The sequence below is a fragment of the Aythya fuligula genome, chromosome 6 (assembly GCF_009819795.1).
Source record: "Aythya fuligula isolate bAytFul2 chromosome 6, bAytFul2.pri, whole genome shotgun sequence".
NCBI lineage: Eukaryota > Metazoa > Chordata > Aves > Anseriformes > Anatidae > Aythya > Aythya fuligula.
Window position 1 is genome coordinate 28,387,438 of NC_045564.1, and position 24,275 is coordinate 28,411,712.

Genomic DNA, 24,275 nt, shown 5'->3' on the forward strand with positions numbered 1-24,275 from the left:
AGGACTGCCCTACCCTGCAGCACCACAACCATCCAGACCCTCCTTGATAGTAAACAGATACCGCTTTAATTCAGAAACACCGAGTTCGTAGTGGTTTTATCCCTTGATTTAGAACTGTCTTTCTTAAGATGTCTAAGGTTTTCATTTGTAAGGCTTCCATCTCTATAAGAACAACATACAGAGAGGCATGTCAGAAGCTCTTTTAGGGACTCAGAAGTCCTCTCTGGTACAGCTACTTCCATCACACAAGGAATGCTGTGGTGTGGAAGCTACCACACCAAAGCCAAGGACAGCCCCTTTCTGAAAGCTCCAGTACACAAATCTTTTCTTCTGGTATGACTTTTTCCCTTCAGACACATAATGTGACTACTTACTTCCTCCTTCAGATCCATTTCCCCTTAGACTGTCTCAAAGTGGAGGGGGCAAACAACTATTTTAGATGTTACATAGCTCTATAAACAATATGTTTAATTAGGCAAAGTTGCAGCATATCAATAGATTCTAGATATAAATGAGTACTAGATTTCTTCCCTTTTATTTAATTAATCCCATTAACCTCAAGAATTTTAATTAACTTTACTGAAATCAACACAGTCTGTTTATACCAACAGGATTGTTTTGAGAGCTACAATAAGAAATGAAACTCAGTTGTAAGTCTCTAGACTCATTATCAGTGGAAAAAATAATTAGCAGTGTCTTGATTTTTTGATATTAGGGAAAACATCTGTGCTGCTTATTTTCCTCATTTACTAAAAGCAAAGCAAAATTCAGAATATTGAACTTCAGAATACATAATGTTGATGTCTTGGTATCCCATCATAAAAGTTATATAAATCAACTGAATTATATATATATATCACATATATTGTTCTTTCTCATTGTGGTGTAAATGTAATGCAAACTATTTTTTTTTTTTATGATTTCATTAGAGCATTGCTAGTAATGCATTCATGAATGTTATATCTGGATGCACTTTGTATTTTCTTCACACCTGTCCTTGAGGAAAAACATTTGCAAAAAAAAAAAAGTGAATTAGAATAATAGCAATAAAATAAAATAAAATAAAATAAAATAAAATAAAATAAAATAAAATAAAATAAAATAAAATAAAATAAAATAAAATAAAATAAAATAAAATAAAATAAAAAAATCAATGGCACTAAAAACATGCATTTGGGGGGGAGGGAGATTTACACATAAAAATTAAAAATGAGATAGCTATTCATATTTGTTACCTATTAGTAAACTTTTTATAGTAGTGATGGCATAGTAGCCGGAGAATTAGCCCAGAAATAGAATTATTACTAAAGCTGATGATTCTAGCTGAAAACGTTTTTATACTTAACGTAGTGTAACTACAAATCATCACTTGAGTTGTACAGACAAAGGTATACTGGTAATGACTGTTCTTTGAATACCTTTTAGGTGTAACATGGCCAGAACTACTCTTCATGCAGGAGACTTTCCTTGTCTGTATGCCCACTCCACAAGTGGCTTCTCCACTCCAACTGAAGGTTGCATTCAGCGCAACCAGGGAATCTTCAGAGCAAGAGCTCCAGGGAGAAGTCTCCCAGTAGAAATGCACACATGGGTGATCATTGCAGGCACGATGCTCCTGAAGGACTCTGTCAGGAGGACAAGCTTTTCCACCTGCAAAGTGTCAAAAGAACACAATATTTTATCTTATGACATGTGGCAAAAGGAAGTCACGGAAAAAAATTAAATGTGATAGGTTCACTTATCTTTTTTTTTTTCTATTTAAAAATAAATAAATAAAACTTAAATAAAGCTGTTGACCTTTATGGCTGCAATAACAACTTTCTAAAATATTGTTTCCCCATTAAACTAGCCTTGCATAAAATTGTGTTCCAACACATAATGGAAACAGAAATAGGCAAAGCATATTTTTGAGCTACCTTATTGATACTCCTACGCACAGCCAAGTTGATTCCATTTAAATGGCAGTATCACTCAGCAAACATGCAATTAGCTTTAAAGACAAATTAAGCATTATTTTTATGCTCATACTCCTTGCTAATTTCCCAAGGAGGAATATCTCTTAGTAATACTTGTACTATAGCCACAGAGTTGTATAGCGTGCTAACCCATACTGATGGAGGTTTGTTAATACCAACTGATACCCACATCTGCAAATCAAGTGGGAAAAACTTGAAAGACAGACTTTGAGTCTGAAGCCTTTTATTTTCTTTACCGAGGCAGCATCCTCCAAATTCATGTACAAAGATTTTTCTAAGATACTGCACTTTTTCAACAACTTGTAAGAAATCCACAAAGTAGAGGAGTATGAACAGTCTCCCCAGAAGCCTTAACACTCCAGCCAGCAGCCTGAATTTATTCCATAAAAGCTGCAGATGTTCATAGCTCAAAAGCTAGAGTAATGCAGTGAAATTGTAACAGTAAGCATTGTCATTTTAGGAAGAAAGAAGTAAAAATGACTAAAATCAAAACCATTCTCTTCCAGGAGGCTGAAACTGGCAACTTATGACACAGCAAAAGGGCATCCAAATTAAAGCTACAGGTTTCTGAAAGAACTGAATTGTTGGGACCAGATATCACGAGGCTCAGAGCGCCTTTATGCCCTACTAAAATCAACAGGAGATGAAGGCATATTGCTTCTCAAAGGGATGCTCATCACCTTGCAGGACTGAGCCTTCTCAAATGAGGTATGACCCCAAGCAGCCACAATAACACTGAGAAAAGAGAGGGATAGAAATTTCTTAGCATGTTGATTTGGATAATTATACCACATTACTGTCCTCTTTTTCTTCTTTTCATGAGCATGGACTGTTCCACATCATGTTCAGTGTCTGAAAGGTTTAGTACAATGATAGAGTGGAAAATGCCCCTGGGTATCTCACTTTCCTGAAAAACTTCTGCTTGGCAGGAAAACTGCAGACTGGATATACTCTTGTGTATTTGAGCACACTTCCAAAAAAAAGAAAAATAAATAAAATAAAATGAAAATAAAAAGCAAATGGCAAAATATCTTGTCCATTAGACAGGGGAAAAAATATCTAACCTAAAATTTGGGCTTCCCAGGGAAAAAATGATATGCTCTTTTCTCCAAATACCCACAGTACGGAAGAACTCTTAAAATAACAAGACTAATAAGGGAGTTTTAATTTAAGAACATAAGAAATGCCTGATGGTTCATTCAGCCTAGCAGTCTGCCTGCAAAAGTGGCAGCAGGAAATTCTGTTCAGCAAAAGCACAAGAGCCTGGCCACTTTCTGCAGCTCATTCACAACTTTTGTGCAAGGAAAGCAGGACAACACACACCTGTTTAGCCCATTTTGAAGACATTTATGGACCTTTTATAGACCTGTTGTTCATCAGTTCCTCTAATCCATTTTAAATCTGCTGAGACTTGCTGCGTCCACACTCGCCTTTTGCACCAAGTTTCAGGAGTTTGCTGTGCTAAGAAATATCTTTTAAAACTTGATTTCAAAGCAACCTCTTCTAGTTTCATCAACTGCCTCCTGGTTTCAAATAATGGGATTTTGTGAACGGCTTGGGGAAAATGACCAAAGGATTTGAACTGAGGTCACCCCACAAGATGGCATCCAGAAGTCCTGAGAGCACAGCCAAGCCCAACATTGTCTCAGCTGATAGAGGACAAAAGAAATATGATCTGCAATGGTTAGCAGACCTCAACAGAAGTTGGTGGCTCCCCTATGAGCTGGATATGAAAGAGTCAGAAAACACATTACCTTAGTACTACAATGATAACAGTATTAAATCCATTTAAAATTCAGTCTCCCCAAATTCTGATGAGCTGTATGACTGCATGGTAAAACATTTTATGCTTTGCTAAAGATGTTTAGAAAAATTTGGAGTATTTGGTTTATTAATTAATTATTCCTTTCTAAGAAGGTTGAAATATTCAGTTCAAAGCTTGCTGCTTTTAGTTTAGTGTGGTTCAGACTACATATTCTTGAGATCACTGAGCTAATGGATTTCTAGGATTCATTTCTTCAGTCCTAGCAATAGATCAGCCTTTGCTCTACTTTCATAATTCCATGCTAGTCTCTCATTTGCATTGTGTTCCCACTACAGAAAATATGAAGCCAACTTTATTTTTCAATTTAATTATTCTTTAACTCATAGGCTTTTTTTAGTAGTAGTTATTATCATTCAATCAACAATTATATAGCAGTTTACATCCTGAAGGGTCCCAATTTTCTTTGCAAGTGCTTATAAGGATGTTTATGTGAGTACAGACCATTCATATGAGCAAGGGTTTGCAGGATCAAGTCCTTAACTTTGCCCCAGAAACAGTGGGTGGTTTTAATGATAATTTACAAAACAGCACTTAACAGAGCTTGTCCTAGACTAGATTTGCATCTGAAGTGTTTTGCTGCTGGATTAACAGCACATAGTGCTGACAATAGGAGATATTTTCTGTTGTGTCAACAAGGCTTTAGTCTGTTCGACCTGCTCACGTTTTATGAATTTTTATGTGCTCAGTGTGATATTATTCAAATCCTTTGAAATAAACCAACACGTAAACGAATTGTTGTATGTGTGACTGTAGTTAGAAGACTATAATTCTAGTAAGACATACTTTGTGTAAAAATCATATCACTGTGATACTGGTACATTAAAATCCAGGTACATGATGAGTCCACAAAGATCCAGCAGAAATTATGTAAATTCATCAAGAGCTGTTTACTTATTTCAGTAGACAAACGGGAAGGCCAATACTTTTTAGGTCTGCACGAATAAAAGAAATAGGTCTTTTTCTATTTCCCTGTATTACACAGCTCATTGTTCTCTTTTAAATTGATATTAATATGTTTTGATATGAAAACACTTGCATGGTAAGATTATGTCATGCTGCGATTTCATTAGTATAGGATGTAGCTCTCCTGAAATAAATTCACCCACAGATCTGGCCCTAAAATGCATAATAATTCATAGGCTAAAGCAAATAATTTTGAACTATGACAAAATTTCACTAAGTAACACATGTATTGACTCAAGCCTATAAAGATCATCTGCTAGTTGCTAGGCATGAAATACAGACAAGATGTATTATCTCTCATTCCTTCAGTATTGGGATTAGCTCTGATCGAAATAATTTGGCTGAAGAACACAAGTAAAACATTAAATAGTGGTTAATCCAAAATATTTACCACTCACCCTCTGCTGGAAGGGCCAAGATGGACCTACTCCTGCTTTGACTACCCTCGGCATTTTTACTGGAGCATGAATGGGAGCACGGGGACCATTGGGACCACTCGCTGATCACACAGTCTGTTGCACAAGGGATTTCACAAGCCATGACTTCAGGACGCGGATACTCTGAGCAAAGGCGATGGGGTACTTCTTCACCTAGAGCAAACAAAACAAAGCAGAGGGAAGTTCAACTTGCTTTAATATCAATGGTGTGTATCGACCAGGCTGTCTTTATATCAAATGTCTGCCTGACGGTGGAGGAATATACCGCAAAAGAGCACAGGATTCAGCTTCAGGCTTGGAAGTATAATATTTGAACAAACATCTAAATTATTTCTTCAGAGAAAAAAAAAAGTGTTTTAAGCTTTGTGTGTAACTTTGTGACTACAGTCCACTTTATAAAGTACACAAGCTTGAGGAATGTGATAATCAATAAAAAGCTGTAATATCAATTATCATCAGAAGCCCTATATTTTCCAGCGAACTCCATCTACAGAACCTATTTTCCACAATATAAATTTTACACAGGTCCCCCACAGAAGACAGTTTTCTTCTTCCTGCAGAACAAAGTATCTGATAGGTGTTTTGGTCATTGTCCTGCCACCTCACTAGAACTAACCACATACCATTTCTGTGTGCTTCTCACACAAACATTTAGAGATCCAATATAACGGCTCTATTGTACCAGCTTCGTCTAAGGAAGAAATACTCTCAGTGGGGATGAACTAACGGACTGGGACCAGAAGCATACATCTTTCCAAAATCCCTTTCAACAAGGTAGGACATTGGGGGTGGCAGGGAAAAGCCTACCAACCAAAAGAAGAGCTGGCAGAACAGGCAGCAGAACAAAGTGTGCAAGAGGGGTGTAACGTGGCATACAACACATGGGATTATTGCTTTAAAAAGTAAAATAGAGTTCTACTTTCAAAATAACATGGGAAATGTCCAGTAATTGTATTAATTATGTAGATGTTATATCATAATTGATAAATATTCACAAAACATACCTCTTATGGTACTGAATTACACCCAATGTTTAATAAACATAATTCAAATGAACAGATATGGTTGACTTTGCTACACTGTTCTCTTGCTTAGTGTTTCCGGACTCACATGAATTTTCAGTTAAAATCCAAAATTTCAGGAGGCTCAAATCTTCCTGTTTATAAACAACAAGCTCACATTGAATACTACCTCTTTTGCCCTTATAATAGCTACAAAGCTCTCCTTCGAGGTTTCTTTAATTATAGATCTATGAAAAAACATAATGACTATCCAAGCTCAATTATATGTAGGAAAAAAAAAAAAGTTAAATTTATAATAGCAACAGCAGAGTAACACTGGCTCTTTCACCTCATTCTAGAGGAACAGGGTCTGTAATGAGGCAGCCCAAGATGCAATTATAACCAGGAGGATAGAAATCTGTATTGCTTTTGCAAGACAATACTTGTACGGGTGAGTAAATAAGAGAAGGAGGCTGCTAGCAAAACTGCATAAAACTGTCAATAGCACCGGCGTATTATCTGCAGTTGCATCCCTAAATGAAGACAGGCTCATCGCCCTCAAGGCACAAATAAAACTTTCCAAGCATATTATAAGAAGTAACGGAGAACCTAGCAGGCAATCAGACTGCAAAATATGTTTAAAAATATTTTATAGTCCTTTTTCCTTGCATTTGCCTATGTTCATCAGGAAGGGCTTGATAAGCCTAATCATTTTAGCACTATTTGTTGCAAGTCTGCTGAATAACAAAATCAAGACCAACACCCCCTTTGCAGACAGCCCCAAGTCCTGAGCAGCACGAGCCTATTCTGGTACTGCATTTGGCATCCCGTGCAAACCGTGTTTAATCAATCATTTGCTTCGACTAGCGTGTTATCACCACCGTTGCTTTGGATGCTCACATAATGCTGAGAACTATCTTCAGAGAAAAATAGTGTAAAAATAAATAAATAAATAGAACGTAAGCCTTATTCCAGCAGTTCCCTTGAGTCATCACAGTGTCAAAAGCCCTGCTAACATTTTGACAGCTTGCCTGTATAGCAGCAGATAACATGAGGGTACCCTGGGCAGGCTTGATTTTAGGAGTCATTGGTACAGTAAAATCAAGAGATTATAAGCTTTGGTGAAGTACTGTAAAACATCCATCCTCCTCTCCCTTCACTTACATTCACAGGGAAGTGTGCAGTTAATGACAGGGATGAGATGGATCATGGCCTGGGGAGTTGTCACAGACATTGGTCCTACAAGTACGCATCCCTTCCCTCCACCTGTGCAAGTTATCTTCATTATCCGTGGGCTTTATGGCAAGGGAATTCCATGAAGTTCAATGAATTCAGGACTTGGCACAATTATTTCCAAAAATCAGATTGTGCCAGAGACATAGCGTTACAGACAGTCCTACTTGCCGAAAGCCAGAGGAGTCCTTACACTGATACCTTTATGACTTTACAAAGATTGCCTCCAAGCACCCAGCACTCCACTTGGAAGATGGTTCAAAATATTCAGGTTTCCTGTGGGGTGGCTTCGTCCACCCATGAGCCTAGGTAAAAGCATGCACTTGCATACCCCAATTCCCATTCCACAGATTTTGGAGCAATCACCCTGAGGGAAAGTGAGGCAAAGTTGCAAAATCTGCTTTCCACTTCTTTCCATGATTTCTTTTCACATTTGATTTATAACAAGTGACAGCAACAGCACCACTGCAACCAGAGGCTGCAATTCATAGTTCCTCAGCGATGAAATGAATATTTGATTTTTGTTATAAAGAGCTTACCAACAAGTGCATGGAAGTATAATTCAAGACTCAGTTTGATTTACTTTATAGCTCTACTCACTGTGCTCAGGTTTAATTACTGGCTGACATTAATGTAGAGGTGCACCGTTCTTCTGTACCATCTGCCCAGCAGAGAATTTTCAGAAGCCTATCATATATTACAAAAGAAAATAATACTTCTCATGTTCCATGAAAACTGCTCAAACAGGATACATCTGAAAAGTGCTTTATGCATTGGCACAGATTTACAGGGAAGATTAACTTCCCCAGAGCTTCCAAATTGTCCACCCAGTACCCTGAAGGTGTAATTCTTATTGCGGATCTTCTGAATAATCTTTCTACAGGAAGATTTCTCTCTGTGCTAAATAAGGCTTTAAGCACCTAAATTATCTAAATGCAATACAAGTTCCCCTCCAAGTATGTGTTTAGACCTCAAGATGAAGTTCTGAAATCAGCCATGGAGAGCTGTGGGGTGGCAGACAAGGATGCCAGTTTTTGTGAGTCACTCGTCCTTCAAGAAAAACAGGGGAAGAGACAGCACTGACAATGACAACTGCAAATTTGCTCCCTATTCAAGTTTTTTAGATAAGAAAGGATGACACTGGAGTGAAGTTATTCTTGTAATAACCAGGAATTAAACTCAGTGGCAGCTCAGAGCACAGCAGTATTTCTTCAGGTACCTGGTCTTTCCCATTCAGAGCCCACAACAGTTCTCTGATAGGAAACTAGTTCCTGCCCACAAATTTCTGTGAGGTTGTAATAAACTTAGAGCACTGTTCATCAGTAAAGATACCCACCCAAGGCAAAAGGAAAAAAAAAGGGGAGGGGGGGGGTGTCTTAGGTTTTGTGGAGTCCTCTAACAAGCTTGGAATGGATCCAACCCATCCAAACTATCCTACCCCACGGGTTACTGCCACAGTCTTCATTGCCTCTCTTCAGGTGTTACTTACTTGCTCATTTCAACTTTATTCCTCTCCCTTGACACTGGCAAAGTGCCCAGAATTAGTCTCAGGGAGCTGTGCTTACTCCAAAGAGTATTTTTTCTGCTGTAATACTGAGCAGCACAAAGCTCCAGCCATTACTCAGATACAATGGGCGGACTGGTGAGGACGATGACCGAGCGACTTAGGGCTTCATCCTAATGCTGAGGACACACAGGTGGCAGTTCAGTGGGACTTGGACTGGGGTGAACCTTGGGAAACTCCTTCTATCCATGTGGAAACCACAACCAACCTCTGCTAATAAAACTGCACTTGGAAAGCACTAGCTGTAAAACCGAACTTATGCTTGCATTTTATGATCTACAGCTGTTAATTGATTCGTGCTAGCCATGATCACCACAGCCGTTCAACAGATAATATTCTCAATATAGTAAAGATTGAATCCCTTGCCTTCCACAGTCAGGGTGTAATAATTATGAAAGAAAAGAGAAGCACAGCATTTTTGCAAATACATTTGTTAATAAAATTACCAAATGCACGGGTCTCTTATTTGAATTACTTAACAAGGTAACTTAACAAAGAAACTTAACCAAGAAACTACATGGAGAAATACAACACTGAGTGAAATTTTTGGTTCATCTTAAAAGCAAATGAAATTGTCCCCAATAGGAGAAACAAAACAAGGAGCAACATAAAGCACTGTTTGAAATAAAGAGCTTAATTTTTCCTTTCTTTTTCTTACTGTCTTTTCCATTCTAGAAGAAGTAGCCACTTCCATAGTCTTGAATAAAGTATTTCACAGCAAGGTTCAGAATAACTGTAACACTTCATTCCGATTCAGTTCAATATTAAACCTCATCCGCCTACTTTACATGACACCTCACTGAAATCCCAGATTCAGAGCAATATTCTCTTTCTTCCCAGTGACCTGCATCCTCCCATCCCATGACCCCGGTAATTACACCAGCACGGCTGTCCCTCCTGGCTTGGCAGCAGAAGTACTGCATCACGGGGAATGTCCATGGGACATTAGATGACTAAAGCAACAACAACACAAAACCTGTTAGGCAGTAGGAATGGAAAGGTCAATGAATTGAGTGGACACCACAATACTGTTTTCATTTTTAAAAAGGAGAATTTGAAAAATTTGTTTGAAGATTTCAGGTTTGCATCCGCATGTGGAGCTCTGGCCCTGAGCAGCCTCTGCAGCAGGGAAAGGCTTTAAGATCGCTCTTCAGATGGTTCTGCACTGCTACCTACAAGTTCAGAAAATTTATTTTTTGCACAAATGACTGCTGCAAAAATGCTGCATATTTAATGACAATTACCAGTTTGACATCAATATTTCTCCTTGTAGCATTTCAAATTATTCAGTGGAAATAATGAAGCCGTCATCTAAAATACTATATGTATCGTAAAATTTTATGTCCCACTTAAATCTCAGAGAAGAATGACAATAAACTTTGATTAAATACTTGCCTGTAACAGAATAAGATGTCAACAGGCAGTAGTAAATCCAGAGGAATTCATATTGACTGCATCCCACTTTGCTAACAGCAATTGCATTCAGAGAAAGCTGGCTGCTGACAACGTCTTGGCCTAGGCATCTCATCAACTAACAAAAATGTTAAATTTAAAAGTAATAACAATCAAATGACAACAATAGGGGAGATTGCTTATAACCATTTTGAATGTGTTCATCTTATAACAGCATTGCTGACTTGCCCTCCACGTGGCACTGTCAGCTTTAGAGGTACCTGGGACCATCCAGCGACTGCCGTGCTCAGCCATCCCACACGCATTGCTTGCACTGGGAGGGCAAAGTCACACTTCAGTGAAGTTCCTGGCTCCTGGCTGACTTCTGCTAATGCCAGTCAATAGGTAAGAACATTTGAGAAGGGCCGCGTCAGTTTGTCAGGGAAAGCAGTGGCGTATGGAATACATTTAATTGCAGTGGTCCATCACTATTATCAGAGCCCCACACCAGAAAAGAAGAATGGAACAACAGTAGAGACAAATGGAGGTAAAGATCTATCGTGAAAACGATGAAGCAGAGAGGGAAAAAGAGCCATTCACAATGGAAAAGAGGAAATAAGCACTAATGCAATAAGGATCATTCTGAGGGAAAGAAAGAATAGATGACAATCATTAAGGGTTTGAGTCAAAAGGCTTAGTTAAAAAACAATTATAAAAACAAAGCATTAGATGAGGGAAAAAAAAACAACAACACTTTCAACTGCATAATGCACGATGAAGAAAAACAATAAAGTTCCAGGGAAATAAGAACAAAAAGAAGGAAAATGAAAAAGTATGAAAAAACACAAAGAGTAAGAATAAGTTTGAAAAAGTAAAAATATGTTTGTAAACACATTATGAAATCACTGCAAAATCAGAAGGCTTGCCCTCATCTCTGCATTGCTGCCCACAGTCCTGACCCTCACAGTTATACCCAAGTGGACTCCCCTATGACCATGAGAGTGGTTATGAGAAATAGATGAAGAGCCTGGAAAGATGGGGTATTTGTTTTTCTTTCCTCTACAACCTCCACTACAATTTGGACTGTTTACTCTCAACTGTTTTTTCCCTTTTTGTTTATGTAAATACACATAAGAAAATTGATTTGTGACCCTAAGGAAGCACCTTGAAAGCAAGCACTGCTGGGAGGTATGTCAGTAAGCAGCTGACAAGACTGCAGAGACTATCCCAAGAGTGGAATATTTCCAGTATTGAGTATTTTACGGTAGCTATCAGTCCCAAACTTAAAAATAAATAAATAAATAAATAAATAAATAATAGAGCTGCATGATGTTATCTATGTAGCACATCGGCTCCAATGCATTTCCTGCCCCATGCACAAAGAAACGTAGTCATTTAAAAATATTTCTGTACAATTGCCAGCTGGGCTTGGAAATAACAACCAAAGAATTCATTCCACCTCATTCTGCCCTGTGATTGCATGTACAACCCCCACTGAATTAAGAGAAATTGCTCACGTGGCACCTGAAAGTAAACATGAGTTTGCTGTATTCACAGAGAAGAGCACATAACTTCAAGTAGCTGTTCCTAATAATTATCATAGCAATACAATCTGAAAACATAAAGAGTAAGAACTGAACATAATCCATATTAGCGTTGTTTTTTTTTCCCCCCTCTATTCATACTTGCTTCTTTTTCTTCATTATCCCTGGTAATTATAAATGAAGGAATCTACACAGGTGGGTTGATCAAGACTGATTACAATTAAGATTTATTGTTGAAATTGGTGCTGCAGTGTAACTGAAGCAGGTGTCCTTCAGCTTTCTTCTCTGTGCTGCTTTGTTCAAAATGCCAATCAACACAAAATATTATAGAAATCAATTACACAAAAAAGTCAAGCCTATTAAAATGTTACAAAATATATATACTTCAAAAACTTTAAGAAAAAAACAATTCTTGTGAAGAGACTTGTTTATTCCAATAGTATATATAGTCCACTTCATCTTAAATACCTGTACAGCGGGCCATGTCAATTTTAGCAGAGGTATTCAGACACTAATTTTGAATAAAGAAGGTGACATTTTATTCCCAGGGCATCACAACCTGAAATTTCTAAAACACTCAATTTCTACAGAATTAAGGGGCCATTTTCACACTCAAAACTCCCCCTCCCCCCCGCCCCACCCCACCCCACCCCCCCCCCCCCCAATAAATAAATAAATAAATAAATAAATAAATAAATTATAAGAGATGTATTAGAACAGGCAAATTACGGTAATGGTGATCTGACACAGTGAGCAACCCAAAAAACAGAAGTCACATGCATACACATGGAAAAGTTCATGTAAACATGGATTATTATGATATTTATTCTGATTATGCTACTCTTAAGAATGATGTACCTTGCTGGCTCTTCATAGCCATCAAGGCTATGACTGACTGTTATTCCCAAAATAAGAGTTAGAAATTTCCCATGTATTGTGGAAAACATTTTTTATTCTTGTAGTAACAGAAATCAACCGAAAAGTGAGTTTTTATCAACATAAGACTGAAAAATTGTAAACACTGCCACAGAAATGGTTTATCTAAGTTGGCAAAAGTCTTGTTTTCAGATACAGTGAATGCTAATGATAATAAATAATTGCAAATACCATCTGGAATCTTTGAAAAACATCTTTCTCCAAGTCTGAAATTGAATCTCCACAAAAAGAGGATCAATGCAAAAGAAAATGAAAATGGTAAATTAAAATTAGATTTATGCCAACCACTTAAAAATAAGTGCTCATTTAGAAGCAGTTAACACAAAATGCATTCTAGTTCAGATGCAGAATGTGCATGTGTGTGTAATCCCATAAAGCACCTCAGAGCTTCCACAATCCATGAGGAAATGTTCAGAACATGCAGGACCAAATACTGGGCTATTTTTTTTTTCTTTTTATTAGTACTACTAATAGTAGTAGTTTATTTTTCAATTTTGTCTAATTGATACACAAAACCCAGAACAGACTGGTAGTGAGATGTCCTCTTAGATAGCTCTAAAAGATTACAAGACAATAACGGTACTGACTACCAGTTGAGGGTCTAAACAAATGTGTGAAATCTGTTCATGACAAAAGCAATACAAATCACAAACCATTATCTTTGGTTATTGAGTAAAACCTATTATTGTAAACATGGCTTTTTGCCAAGTATCAAAATATGCATCTCAACTGAACAAGATAGTTTTCACGTGCAATAAGTTACTTCTAGCTAACGCACCCCCGCCTATGCTTGAACCATTTTTTTTATATAAAAAAGTCATAAATTTTAGAAGAAAAGAGTGTTTAATTTCTAGTGTATTTTGTGTAGATAGATCATTTAGTACCTAAAATGGGGAGAAATTAAACATAGGAAACAATATAAATATTATAGTCTTAGCCCATGAGGCAGAACTTTAATCACATCATAAATAATGATGCCTGCCATTTCAGCCAGTAGAGCATCATTCCTTCAGAGCCATTTAAAGGGCATTTGATCTCCAAACTGCTCCACACTGTCTGTAACTGCTAATACTGTAACGCGACAGCCTAACCCTGCTTACAGCTCAACTACAACAGCATCAGTGAAGGAATTTAAAGGCAAAAGCATTGATGATGACCTAAAATATGGAAGGTATATTTAGAAAAGTTTCCTGTTATTTTCTTTCTCCAGAAAGTTTACATAGATTTAAGCTTGATAATGGCTGGGGGGGATGGGAAGGAGGGGAACAGGACCCACTGTCACTGTTTTCCCCTCTTATTCAAATTGCCTCAAAGCTAACAAAATAAAAACCTAAGAGCTGGTATCTGCAAGTATACTTCTCAATCAGGAATGGGAAAAAAAAAAAAAAAAAAGAAGTTACCACTGAAGGTTTCCGTGAGGAAATCTCTCCCAGCAGTACAGGGCCTTGTATTTGGGTGGTGTAATTAAAAGGTGACAACAGATCTGCTAGCGCATCACAAAAAGTGACATGTTTTACACCTAGCAGGCTTGAGATGCCACTTTGCCTGAAGCTTACTCAGACAAGGCAGCATGTTCCTCTTCTTTTTTTTCTCATCTGGTGAAGCTGTTTTCCATAAAAATGTTCGCTCTTCCTCTGCTGTTCCGATAAGATGAACAGTGTCACTTAAATGCCACAGCAAGATGAAGCATATTTGCAGCACCAACTAGCATTATCGTGCTCACCTGGGATCTGGGGTGTTGCCAGCAGAGCAGCATCCACCAGGACATGAACGCTGCATCCCCAGGCCTCCACATGGTGGGATGCACTGACCTCCACCACCGTATCCTTCAGGAGCTCTGACCGACACGTGGGGCTCAGCCACAGCAGCCAAGTCCAGCTGCTGGCACACCTGGAGCTAGACCATTGCCATTACATCCCACACTGCCCCCCTGACTTAAAAACAAAATAAGGTCTGGACATGCCTACACCTGTTGATTCACTTCGTATCAAATGGTGAAGCTATAACCTGAAGACTGAATTAAAAACATCTCGAAAAAAGACCATTGCTCATGCTAGGGTAATCTCAGAGTATGCCCTCTGCTCACTTTAAAGAAGTGAGGTAGATGATAGAGGACAAAGTAAATGCGCAGTAACTGGAGAAAACAAAGGAGAAGAAATTATCTTTGATGTCAAAATTTCATCAAGCTGGGGTTTTCTCGGAGATGCTAACGCCAGGACTATGCTGAGCTGGCATTTCAGACAAATGGTGAGCTCAGAGGCACCCACGCCAGCAGCCACTCTCCCAGTAAATCTGCCATGCCAAGCTCTTCCTTATTTGTGCTGCTCCAAAGCAGAAAAAGAGACGCATGAGCTGCAAAGGGACAACCAGTCATTCCCTACCAGGTTTTCCAGCCACCGTTGGAGAACTACTATTTTAACTTTGCTACTAGATTAAAGGAAAACACAGAATCAGTAAATTAAATCAAATGGAGGCCCTCCTCTCCCTTTTTAAACACCCTGAAGTGTCAGGACTGTCAGGAAGCATTTGGACGCACTTTTCAAATATGAGAACTGATACAGAAAAACTGGAGAAAATCTGGATAAAATTTGGTTTTCTACTACTAAATTTCTTTGCATGAAAAAAGCAATAACCTCTCCACGACTTAGAAAATATTTCTGTTCTGATTATTCAGCTATTAAAATGGGAAAGTGCCATTTTATGACAATTGCTTTCGGCAGGAGATATTTTACACTTATATTCTCAAGGAATATGCACATAAGGAAGAACAATATTAAAACCTTCAGTGCTAATCTGTATTTTCAAAGCTAAGCACATTTTGACAAACTTTCTAATAGACAGTGTTCAAAATTCATAACATATATGAGCACGATTACGTTACTCTAATTTATTTTTTATCCTCTCATGCGCAGCAATAAAATTTTACCTTTGAACTTATATTTATTACAACTTTTACTCAACGGAGGGCATGCAGGCACTGAAATATAATAAAGCTCTGCTAATTCTATACATTATTGAAATCCTAACACTGCAAATGCTTTCTTCATACATACTTAAAATTCCAATTCAAAATCCATTTCATTAAAAGCGTGACTTAAGCAACAGAGTATGCTTATTTTTTAGTTCGTGGATTAATGTAGCAGAATTATAACTTACGTATTTGGAGAAAAAAATAAGTTAAAGGTAATACTAGTGTTTGGCTAGGTGTTGCAGGCAAAAGTTTGATAGATGCTAAATAATTGAGTGCTCCATCCATCAGAATCATAAGCACTATAAAAATGTAGAGAAGTGCTAGCAAATAGCCTTTGCTTACCCACAGGCTACTGTAAACTGGGTCTAATTCCAGAGGTAAAAATCCCACCGGCTTCACCAAACTGGGAATTGTATAGCTATGCAGGAATAGCTTCAAAGTAAATGAAGCACAAACAGGTGAGAAGGCAGAAGAAATTTAGCCAGCTTGGAAATTTAAGTGCAGCTCACTGAATGGTGGTGAGAGGTGCGGAGCACACAAGTCTGAGTTCAACAGTGACAGGTACCTGCTGCCAGATGGAAAACACAACTGAGGAACCATGAAGATCAGGTGAAATCAAATCTTAAAATGATGAAGGTCATCATGTAATGCTAATAATACCTGGCCAATGAGAACTTGACAATTGACAAACACGACAAATTTCAGACAACTCTTAACTTGGTTGATATAATCACGAATGATATAGCAACACGAGTCAGTAAGGTAACAGCTCGTGCACGTAAATACACGTTGAAGTGCAAAAGTTGACTCAAACTGCAACTACAATGTTGGCACAACCTTCTTTTTTTTTTTTTTTTTTTTTCCCCCAAAAGGTCACTTTGTACATTATCTCCAGTTTCATTGATCAGCAGCTGAGATAACCGCTGCTCATACACGCCTCAGTCATTGGGAAAAAAGACAACGGGATGACTTTCTGCATACGATGTCCTCATCACATTTCTGGTAATTGTTCAGTCATAAATAAGGCACAAGTAGGGAAAAAACAGCAGAATAGACTACTCTGAAAAATGTAACAGACAGAACTCAAAACCTTTACACTTGGCACTGAGGCACCACAAATGATCGCTGTTATTACTGCTGTAATTCCATGGCTGGGACTCAGAAACGTGGTTTGCTTCCCAGGAAACATGGAGATGTGATGTTTGATGTCTCCTGAGCCCACAGGAGCAGCTAGCCCAGCCGCGGCCAGGTCACCGAATGCCCACAGGACCGAACACCTGAACACCTGAAGTCACACTGTGAGAACATGCTCCCATACCCACCGCATCCATCACCTCTGTCCCAGGCTACAGACTGTGCCGGCACGACTTTCACACCCATTGACACGGTCACACTGGGGGAGCTTTTATAACCCCGCAGCCAGGACTGCTGTCAGCCCCAGACCTGAGTTTATCTCATCACAACCCTCTGACATGCATCACAGCCTCTGCTGGACATCGGGATCCTTCCGGAGCATTACGAGGTTCCCACCACATCTCTGTCTACACAAGTTTATAGCCTACCACTGAGGACTAAGCCTGAGACTTTCATATCTAAAAACCTTGTCAGAGAGAACTACAGTAAAAATCCTCTGCCTGCGACTCATCAGCAGTCAGTACAGCCTCCTGACCTAGCTACAAGAGAGAAATGCAAGTGAATACATTGAGCTGATTAAGGATTTTGGCCATGAAATACTACAACAGGCTGGGGGAAACACATGAGGGTTGGATTTGAACTCCAGCACAGAGATGTAATGAAGCTGCCACACTGGAGGATTTCCCAGAGTTTTGTAGGACTTAGTGCAAGACACCAAGCTCTCTCAGACTCAGCTGCTGAAATGTAGGTTCCTGAGCTACTCTGTGCTATGGCAAGCCCAGGTAGGGCAAGGCAAAGCTCATCTTTGTGTGACATCCCCGCAACAAGCAGTAAAGCAGGGAGCAGTTCACTGAAGCAAGCTATCAGGTTACCTCCTACGGTGAGGTGATTGTCTGAGATCAGCTATCTCAGCTGCCTTGCCAGCGTTTAACAGCGAACAGCACTGAACAACGCAGCCAAAGCCACAGACTTGGTCATAATCGTAAAGTGGACAAACAGCACGGGGCAGGCAAGAGAGATCTTCTGCCAGAAAGTTGCTGGCCTTGCAGCGAGCACTGAGGAGTGATTTCTGGTGAAGGATGAGAAACTATTTCAGAAATCTGGTCTTGACCACTCTTGGTTTAGAAAGAAATACTCACTTGTTAAAAGAAAGGTGCAAGGTTTCTTTGAAACTCAGTAAGCAGAGCAAGGTTTTACCTGCTCTTAGGCAGTTGAAATGTATTCCACTACAGATGGGAAAGACTTTAAAGTCACCTCCCTGGCAAAGCAACCTCCCAACATATTGAAAACCAGCAGGAAGTGTTGAATTAATACATATATGCTAACAAGAACTCCTACAGCCATGAATGTTTAATCTAATTTTTCACTAGCTGACACTGCACCCAATGGCTGCAGCATGTTTTTGAAGCCTTGAGACACGGGAAGAACCAGAGGAAAACTAACATAAAACAGGGAATCACAGAAAAGCAGTCAGAGGGAAAAGCCTCTGGAGAAAGCCCAGAGCAGAACAGCATCAGCAAACCAGGCAAGACAGATAATATTAACATCTGGACAGGGACGGAGGACGGAGAGAAGGGAGTTAATGTGAGCACCAGGGAAGTCTGTCTGTATATTCAGCAGTCGTGGGGCTACATTTCAATGATGTTCAGAGTACTTCCCAGTAATACAGAAGATGTTACCACTTATGTACTGTGTATACAGAGATGTAAACAAAATGAGTTTTTAGAGAGCGTGTAATGCTGGCTGAATGCACAAGATAAGTTGTTATGTGCCAACTGACTGCTGGAAAAAGGAACTTTTACACATTTTTAGGGGGCTTACCCATATATCTTAATGTTCTAGACTATGACAAATGATTGGATAACAACTCTTACTCCCCTTGTCATCATCCATCTTCTTAGGAGACTTATTTCTTCAAATCCTGATGATGAACCTCTATAGTCACTTATCTGAGCGGCAAAAATTTATTGCCTTTACTCGAAAATGAAATTCTCCTCCAAGAGAAATGGAATGGACACAAAAGGGCAAATTTCCACCCTGGAGTATGTGGATGTATTTTCTTTCTTGTTACTAGGAACTATACACAATTATTCTAGGTCACCATTTGGACCAGAGGGTACCTCCTGTGTTAATAAGAATGGCAAGCTTCCAAAATAAAAATAAATTTTAAAAAAAAGCCTACAGATCATAGAGATGCCCTAATGAGAAAAGATGAGGCCCTGTAGTAATCCTGCTTTTCACTGCACATATTTAACAGGGCTGCCAAAGCAGAGTCTCCAAAATACTTACTAATTACATTGGACTGCCTCCAGCCCCTGTCACTAACAGGGAACAGAACTGTGTGAGGAACCAACCCACCAAGAGTTCAGAGATGATGCTATTATTTTGGGAAAGCATTGAAGGAGACAATAGACAAGAGGAGAATTGTGGAGTGACATACTGTGGGACCGATTTGGACTGAAAATACTGCCAAATTTTGGGGACTTTGTGAGCAGCTGTATGAAAATATTCTGACACAGCTGGGAGCGTACCAAAAATCAGAAAGATGCAGAAGAGCAGAGTAGCCTGTGACACCACAATATTCATGTTGGACTGAAACGTGCTCTGGCAGTTACTGGAACCTGCAGTAGAGATTGGAGTATAAAAAGAATTCTGCTCTACACATTTTCAATGAACTCTGCTAAAAGGATTCATACATGCCGTGTGTGTGTGTAACCGTTCAACAGCAAGAGCTGGTACTCCACTAGTGGTTGCTTCCGATACAGGGGAAGTCCAAATTAACACCAAGGGTCATGACTGAGGGGCCCAAAAGCAGATCACTGAAGAAAATCAAGTTCCTGCTTTTGTTCGATCAATCATGAGAAGTAGCAAATCTGTGCAAGTCAGCTGTGACTTAGAAGAAACAATACTAACAACGGGCATTCAAGACTTCACATCAAGTTGCATGGTTAGCCATTAATTACCTTGGAGTTTACAAGCTTCCATTCCAGCTCCATGGTACGAAAAGGACTGAAAGAAGTGCAGGTACCCAGAGTGACACCATAAATATTGATCACGGTGCTGTTCCACTTCATTAGCCATGAATTGAGCAATGTTTCTCAAGGGAGAAGAAAAGGCAGATCCAATTTTAATTAAACCGCTGTACTAAAATGCAAACCTCATGGAATATTATTTTAATTATTGCTCTTTACTCATGCCAATTGCAGCCTACAAAATATCTATACATAGATATGATATGTTTCTGGACAGAGAGCCAAAACCTTAAGCTGCCAAGGAGGTACATCCACACTACATGAAGCAGCACCACGTAATGATACCCGAGTGAGCTCTGCAACCAGGACGAGCAGTTCCAGCCCAGCACTTCACCCTGGGCTCATTAGCCCAACAGAGAGCTGAGAACCACAGCTCATTAAGCAGCTCCAACGTTGTGCTACCACAGCTATAGTCTTTCTGAGACACAAGCTGGTCTCTGGCAATGAAGGGGCCATACAGGCTTATTAGCTTATTCAGACCTACCTATGTAGTAGAGTACATAAATCCTAAACCATTTAACCTTCAAAATATATGTCTGGGAATAGTGCCAGTGAATATTTGAAAGGGACTACAGGAAGTGTATTAGTTGTCACGGAAAATGAAAATATGGATTTCAACAGAAACTCTGTAAACAGGGGAGTTTCGGGCCCCAAATCCGTTAGTCTAGCAGCCATGCTGAACGAAGGGAAGATTGTACAACCAGCTCAGACAACACAGGGCAAGCGGATAGATTTTAAAAGCTTCATTTTCATCTACTGAAATAAAACATTTTACTTTTTAATTTTTTTTAGTTTAATCAGAAAATAACCTCATTAAATGACAGTGTGTAAAAAGAACATATAAACTAGAAAGAAAAATAAAAACTTTCTGAATAAATTAATGTTTATTGCTTTTAGACTTTGATATTCTGGTCTTTTCTACTTAAATGCAGTTTAAATGTATTACTTGCCACGGCCTTTACGTTAAACCCAGTAAGTCTGCAATTTGCGATAAAATTCCTTATCTCTCTCTTTCTGAACCTACGCAAAGATCCAAGGTTAATTTGCAGATAATATTACTTCATGAAATAATTATCTTAGTCTATAGTACTTAAAATAGCTGAATTTGAAAAAGAGATTTCAAAAAACGAAGCAGTCAGAACTGCCGGGTGGAGGCTGCCTTCCCTGGTGCACCTACCCACCCTGGTGGGATCTCCAGTGGGGTTGGAGCCTGGACTTGGGGCACCACAGCCCCGCGCATCCTCCTGGCTGTGGCTGCAGGCACAGTGCTGACAGGCATGTCCTGGGTGCAGCCAGACACCATGCGATGGGAAAAGGATCTGGCTCCATGCAACCTCGCCCTGCAAGCCCTCATACTCCAACAGCAAGGTGGCTGTACCTGCAGGAGCTCCTAATGTCCTACCAAAATAGCTCTGCGACAAGCTGGACAGACTGCAGGTTTCGGTGGCCCAAAGTCAGAAGTTAAATGGTGAGACACTGTTAAGAAACCCCACAAACATGCCCGTAGGGACGGCCACTGCTCTGTTAGTGCAGCCCGTAGCATACAGACCCTGCTCACCCAGATCTCCAGGTGGCACAGGCAGCTGCAGCACTTTCTTCCCAGGAGCTTTGCATGACAAAAAACAGGATGCCAAAGACAACCACATGCTTCTCTTACAGGGCTCTGCACCTCCGAGGTCTCAGCTGCTTTCACACAGCCTTCCCATCATCTTGTCTTCTCCCTCAGATTATTTCTTCCTTCCCAAGAGAAAGAAAAACTTAATCTGACAAAGATGTTTGTTTGTTTTTTTCCTTATTCCTCGGCTATTTCCCAGCACTGTCTCATTACAGCTCCAGCACTCACTGAAGAATTACTCTCTTCAGCCATTCTTTCTCATCCTGCTAATTTTCCCAACCATCCTCCTATTAAACTATACAAATATATTCATTTAGTAAATACCCCATTAACCAGGTCAGCATACAGTATTCACAACTTATTACAGAGCAGCACCAAATCAGTCACAGGAGCAATTATGCAATTGTACAGCAGACAACTCGCTTTAATCTTAATATGGGGCTGAAGATGTACATGCCAATGTTCATTCACACGACTCATTCATTCCCAAGCACTGCACACCATTTGTTTTGCCCTCACTTATGCAGCTCTCTCATGTATTCTGATTTACAGGCTTTGTGAACTGCCAGAAAATATGAGCTCAGTACTTCACCTCTCATGTAAGGGATTTCGTTACTGAATGTAAGGGTGATTCAAAGTTTGCATCTCCCAGAGGGACGAAACAAAAGCTAAGCTAGATAGGCAGAATCAAAACCTAAACAAGTGTTTTTATCACAAAGTAATGCTAAAGAACTGAAGATTCTTCCAGAATTATTACAAATAAATGGTTGTAGAGAATAGGGATTAGATGAGATTATGAGATGCTATAGTTTCAATAGAAGAAAAAAAAAAGGGGGGGGGGTTAAAATCACAGCTGTATTTGAAGGTATTCATTTATTTAAGCATCTTGGGAAAACAGGTTACCATATAATATTAACAAACAAGAATATGCTCTGTCAACTACATGCAGTACCACAGACATTTTGAAGCCCTAAATAAATAATGTATTAGAAGACCTAGCCTACTCTGAATTAATGCAAACTCCTCCGATATAAATGAACAGTAGTAGTAGAATTACTTTCCTGGGATTTAAGTCATATATAGCATTAAAAGTAAAGGCGTTAAGATACTTATTGATAGGCAAGAAACTGTTACCTCTAGATCTATGCATGCCCAGGGAGCACTCTGCTAAATTTACAGTCTCAGAGAGTTTCCAGCACAGTTACCAAATCAGTCAGCTTTATTTGTAAACAATACGAAAAAGAACAAAATGCCCTCTTGGCTCTAGTCTCTTCTGACACAGCACTAAGCACACAACAAAACAGTGCTGATGCTATTAAACAGGGGAAATCTGGTGAAACTGGGGAAAATTATTCCTTCATTTAATGGGATTTTTGTATCTGGTAAAAAAAATGGAATATGAACTCAGGGGGTCATCTGGGTTTCTACACCGTACTACAGGCAGCCAAATCCTGTCTTCCATCTGGTTCAAGTATGGATCAATCCCCCTCTACACAACTGCCCAAGGTCTAGCCTGCAATTCTGAAGGACTTGCCAGTCCTGCTGGGTCATCAGGGTTTCACTACAAAAAAAAAAAGACCATGTATTTTACATCACATGCAAATTTGCCAGTAATTAATGGAAACAACCCCAAAGCCAGGGACAGATTTAAGTGCACTGCCACAGGAGATGTGGCAGGGCAACACAGGTGGAGCTCACATCACCTGGAGGAGGCTCTGCCCATTGAGCAAAGCACCCTGGGTTTACCCAGACCCAGAGCTCCCTGCTCACTTCCTAGGGGCAGATAAACATTCTCACTTCTTCCCAAAAATGCCATTTTCAGTCTCTGTCTCCCACTGGACATAGTGCCTGCATACCCACAGACAGCACTAGCCACAGGACCAAGCCAAGAACTAATTTTTGTGATTGCTTTTACCTCCTTGGTGATAGGAAAGGAAACAGCCCTGCTCTCTGCTTGCACAGCTGTTGACCTTGTATGCACGGATGCGTTGAGTCATTCATCTCATTCCTCCTTTTTTTTTTTTCATTGGGGGGGTGGGGGGGGAGAGGGGAGGTGAAATAAATGTGTCAGCTTTAAGAACCATGATATATCAAAAGCACACAACATGGGAGGAACAGGCTTCAAAACTGGGAAATGCATTCCAGTGATCTAGGATGATTCAGTTTGTAAAGAAACTCCAACTCACCTTTTTGTCACAAGCTTTGCTCTGGCATTTAACAGCTGCCTGAAGTTAAATAGCTAACAGGCTGTTTGTTTGAAAAGGAACCACGAAAAACCTTTTCCTCTTACTTGTTTAACTCTCCCAAACAAAGGCAATATCTAGAGTAGGAGACAATTACAGACGTGATGCATACAGACAGACTACAAAAAAAAAAAAAACAAAAAAAAACCATTGAACAATGGAACTTTCAATTGTTCTCAGTCTCCTCAAAGAGCTAATCCTTCCAATTCACACTCACTCCAGCACTTCAAAAAAGCTACCTTTTATTAAATATGAGATTCAATGCACAGATAAACAAAAGTGATAATGCAATCCATACTCAAATTAATTCCCTGGCATCAAAACTATGGCAGAATTCGGAGTTTTCCTGTTTTATGGCTGTTCATAGGCTATCATTTCTTGTCACAACTTCAGAGCTCAGCCTTACATT

At 39.4% G+C, this 24,275-nt stretch overlaps 1 protein-coding gene across 1 annotated transcript in view; it reads right to left on the reverse strand.

Moving 5' to 3' along the window:
- The window catches only part of THSD7B (thrombospondin type 1 domain containing 7B), a 316,331-nt gene that overhangs the window by 139,630 nt on the left and 152,426 nt on the right, over positions 1-24,275 (reverse strand). Inside the window, exons 9-10 of the mRNA XM_032190608.1 lie at positions 5,163-5,354; positions 1,419-1,650 (exon numbers count right to left, since the gene is read on the reverse strand). Coding sequence (XP_032046499.1) covers positions 1,419-1,650; positions 5,163-5,354 — 424 coding nt within the window. The remainder of the gene's footprint in view (positions 1-1,418; positions 1,651-5,162; positions 5,355-24,275) is intronic.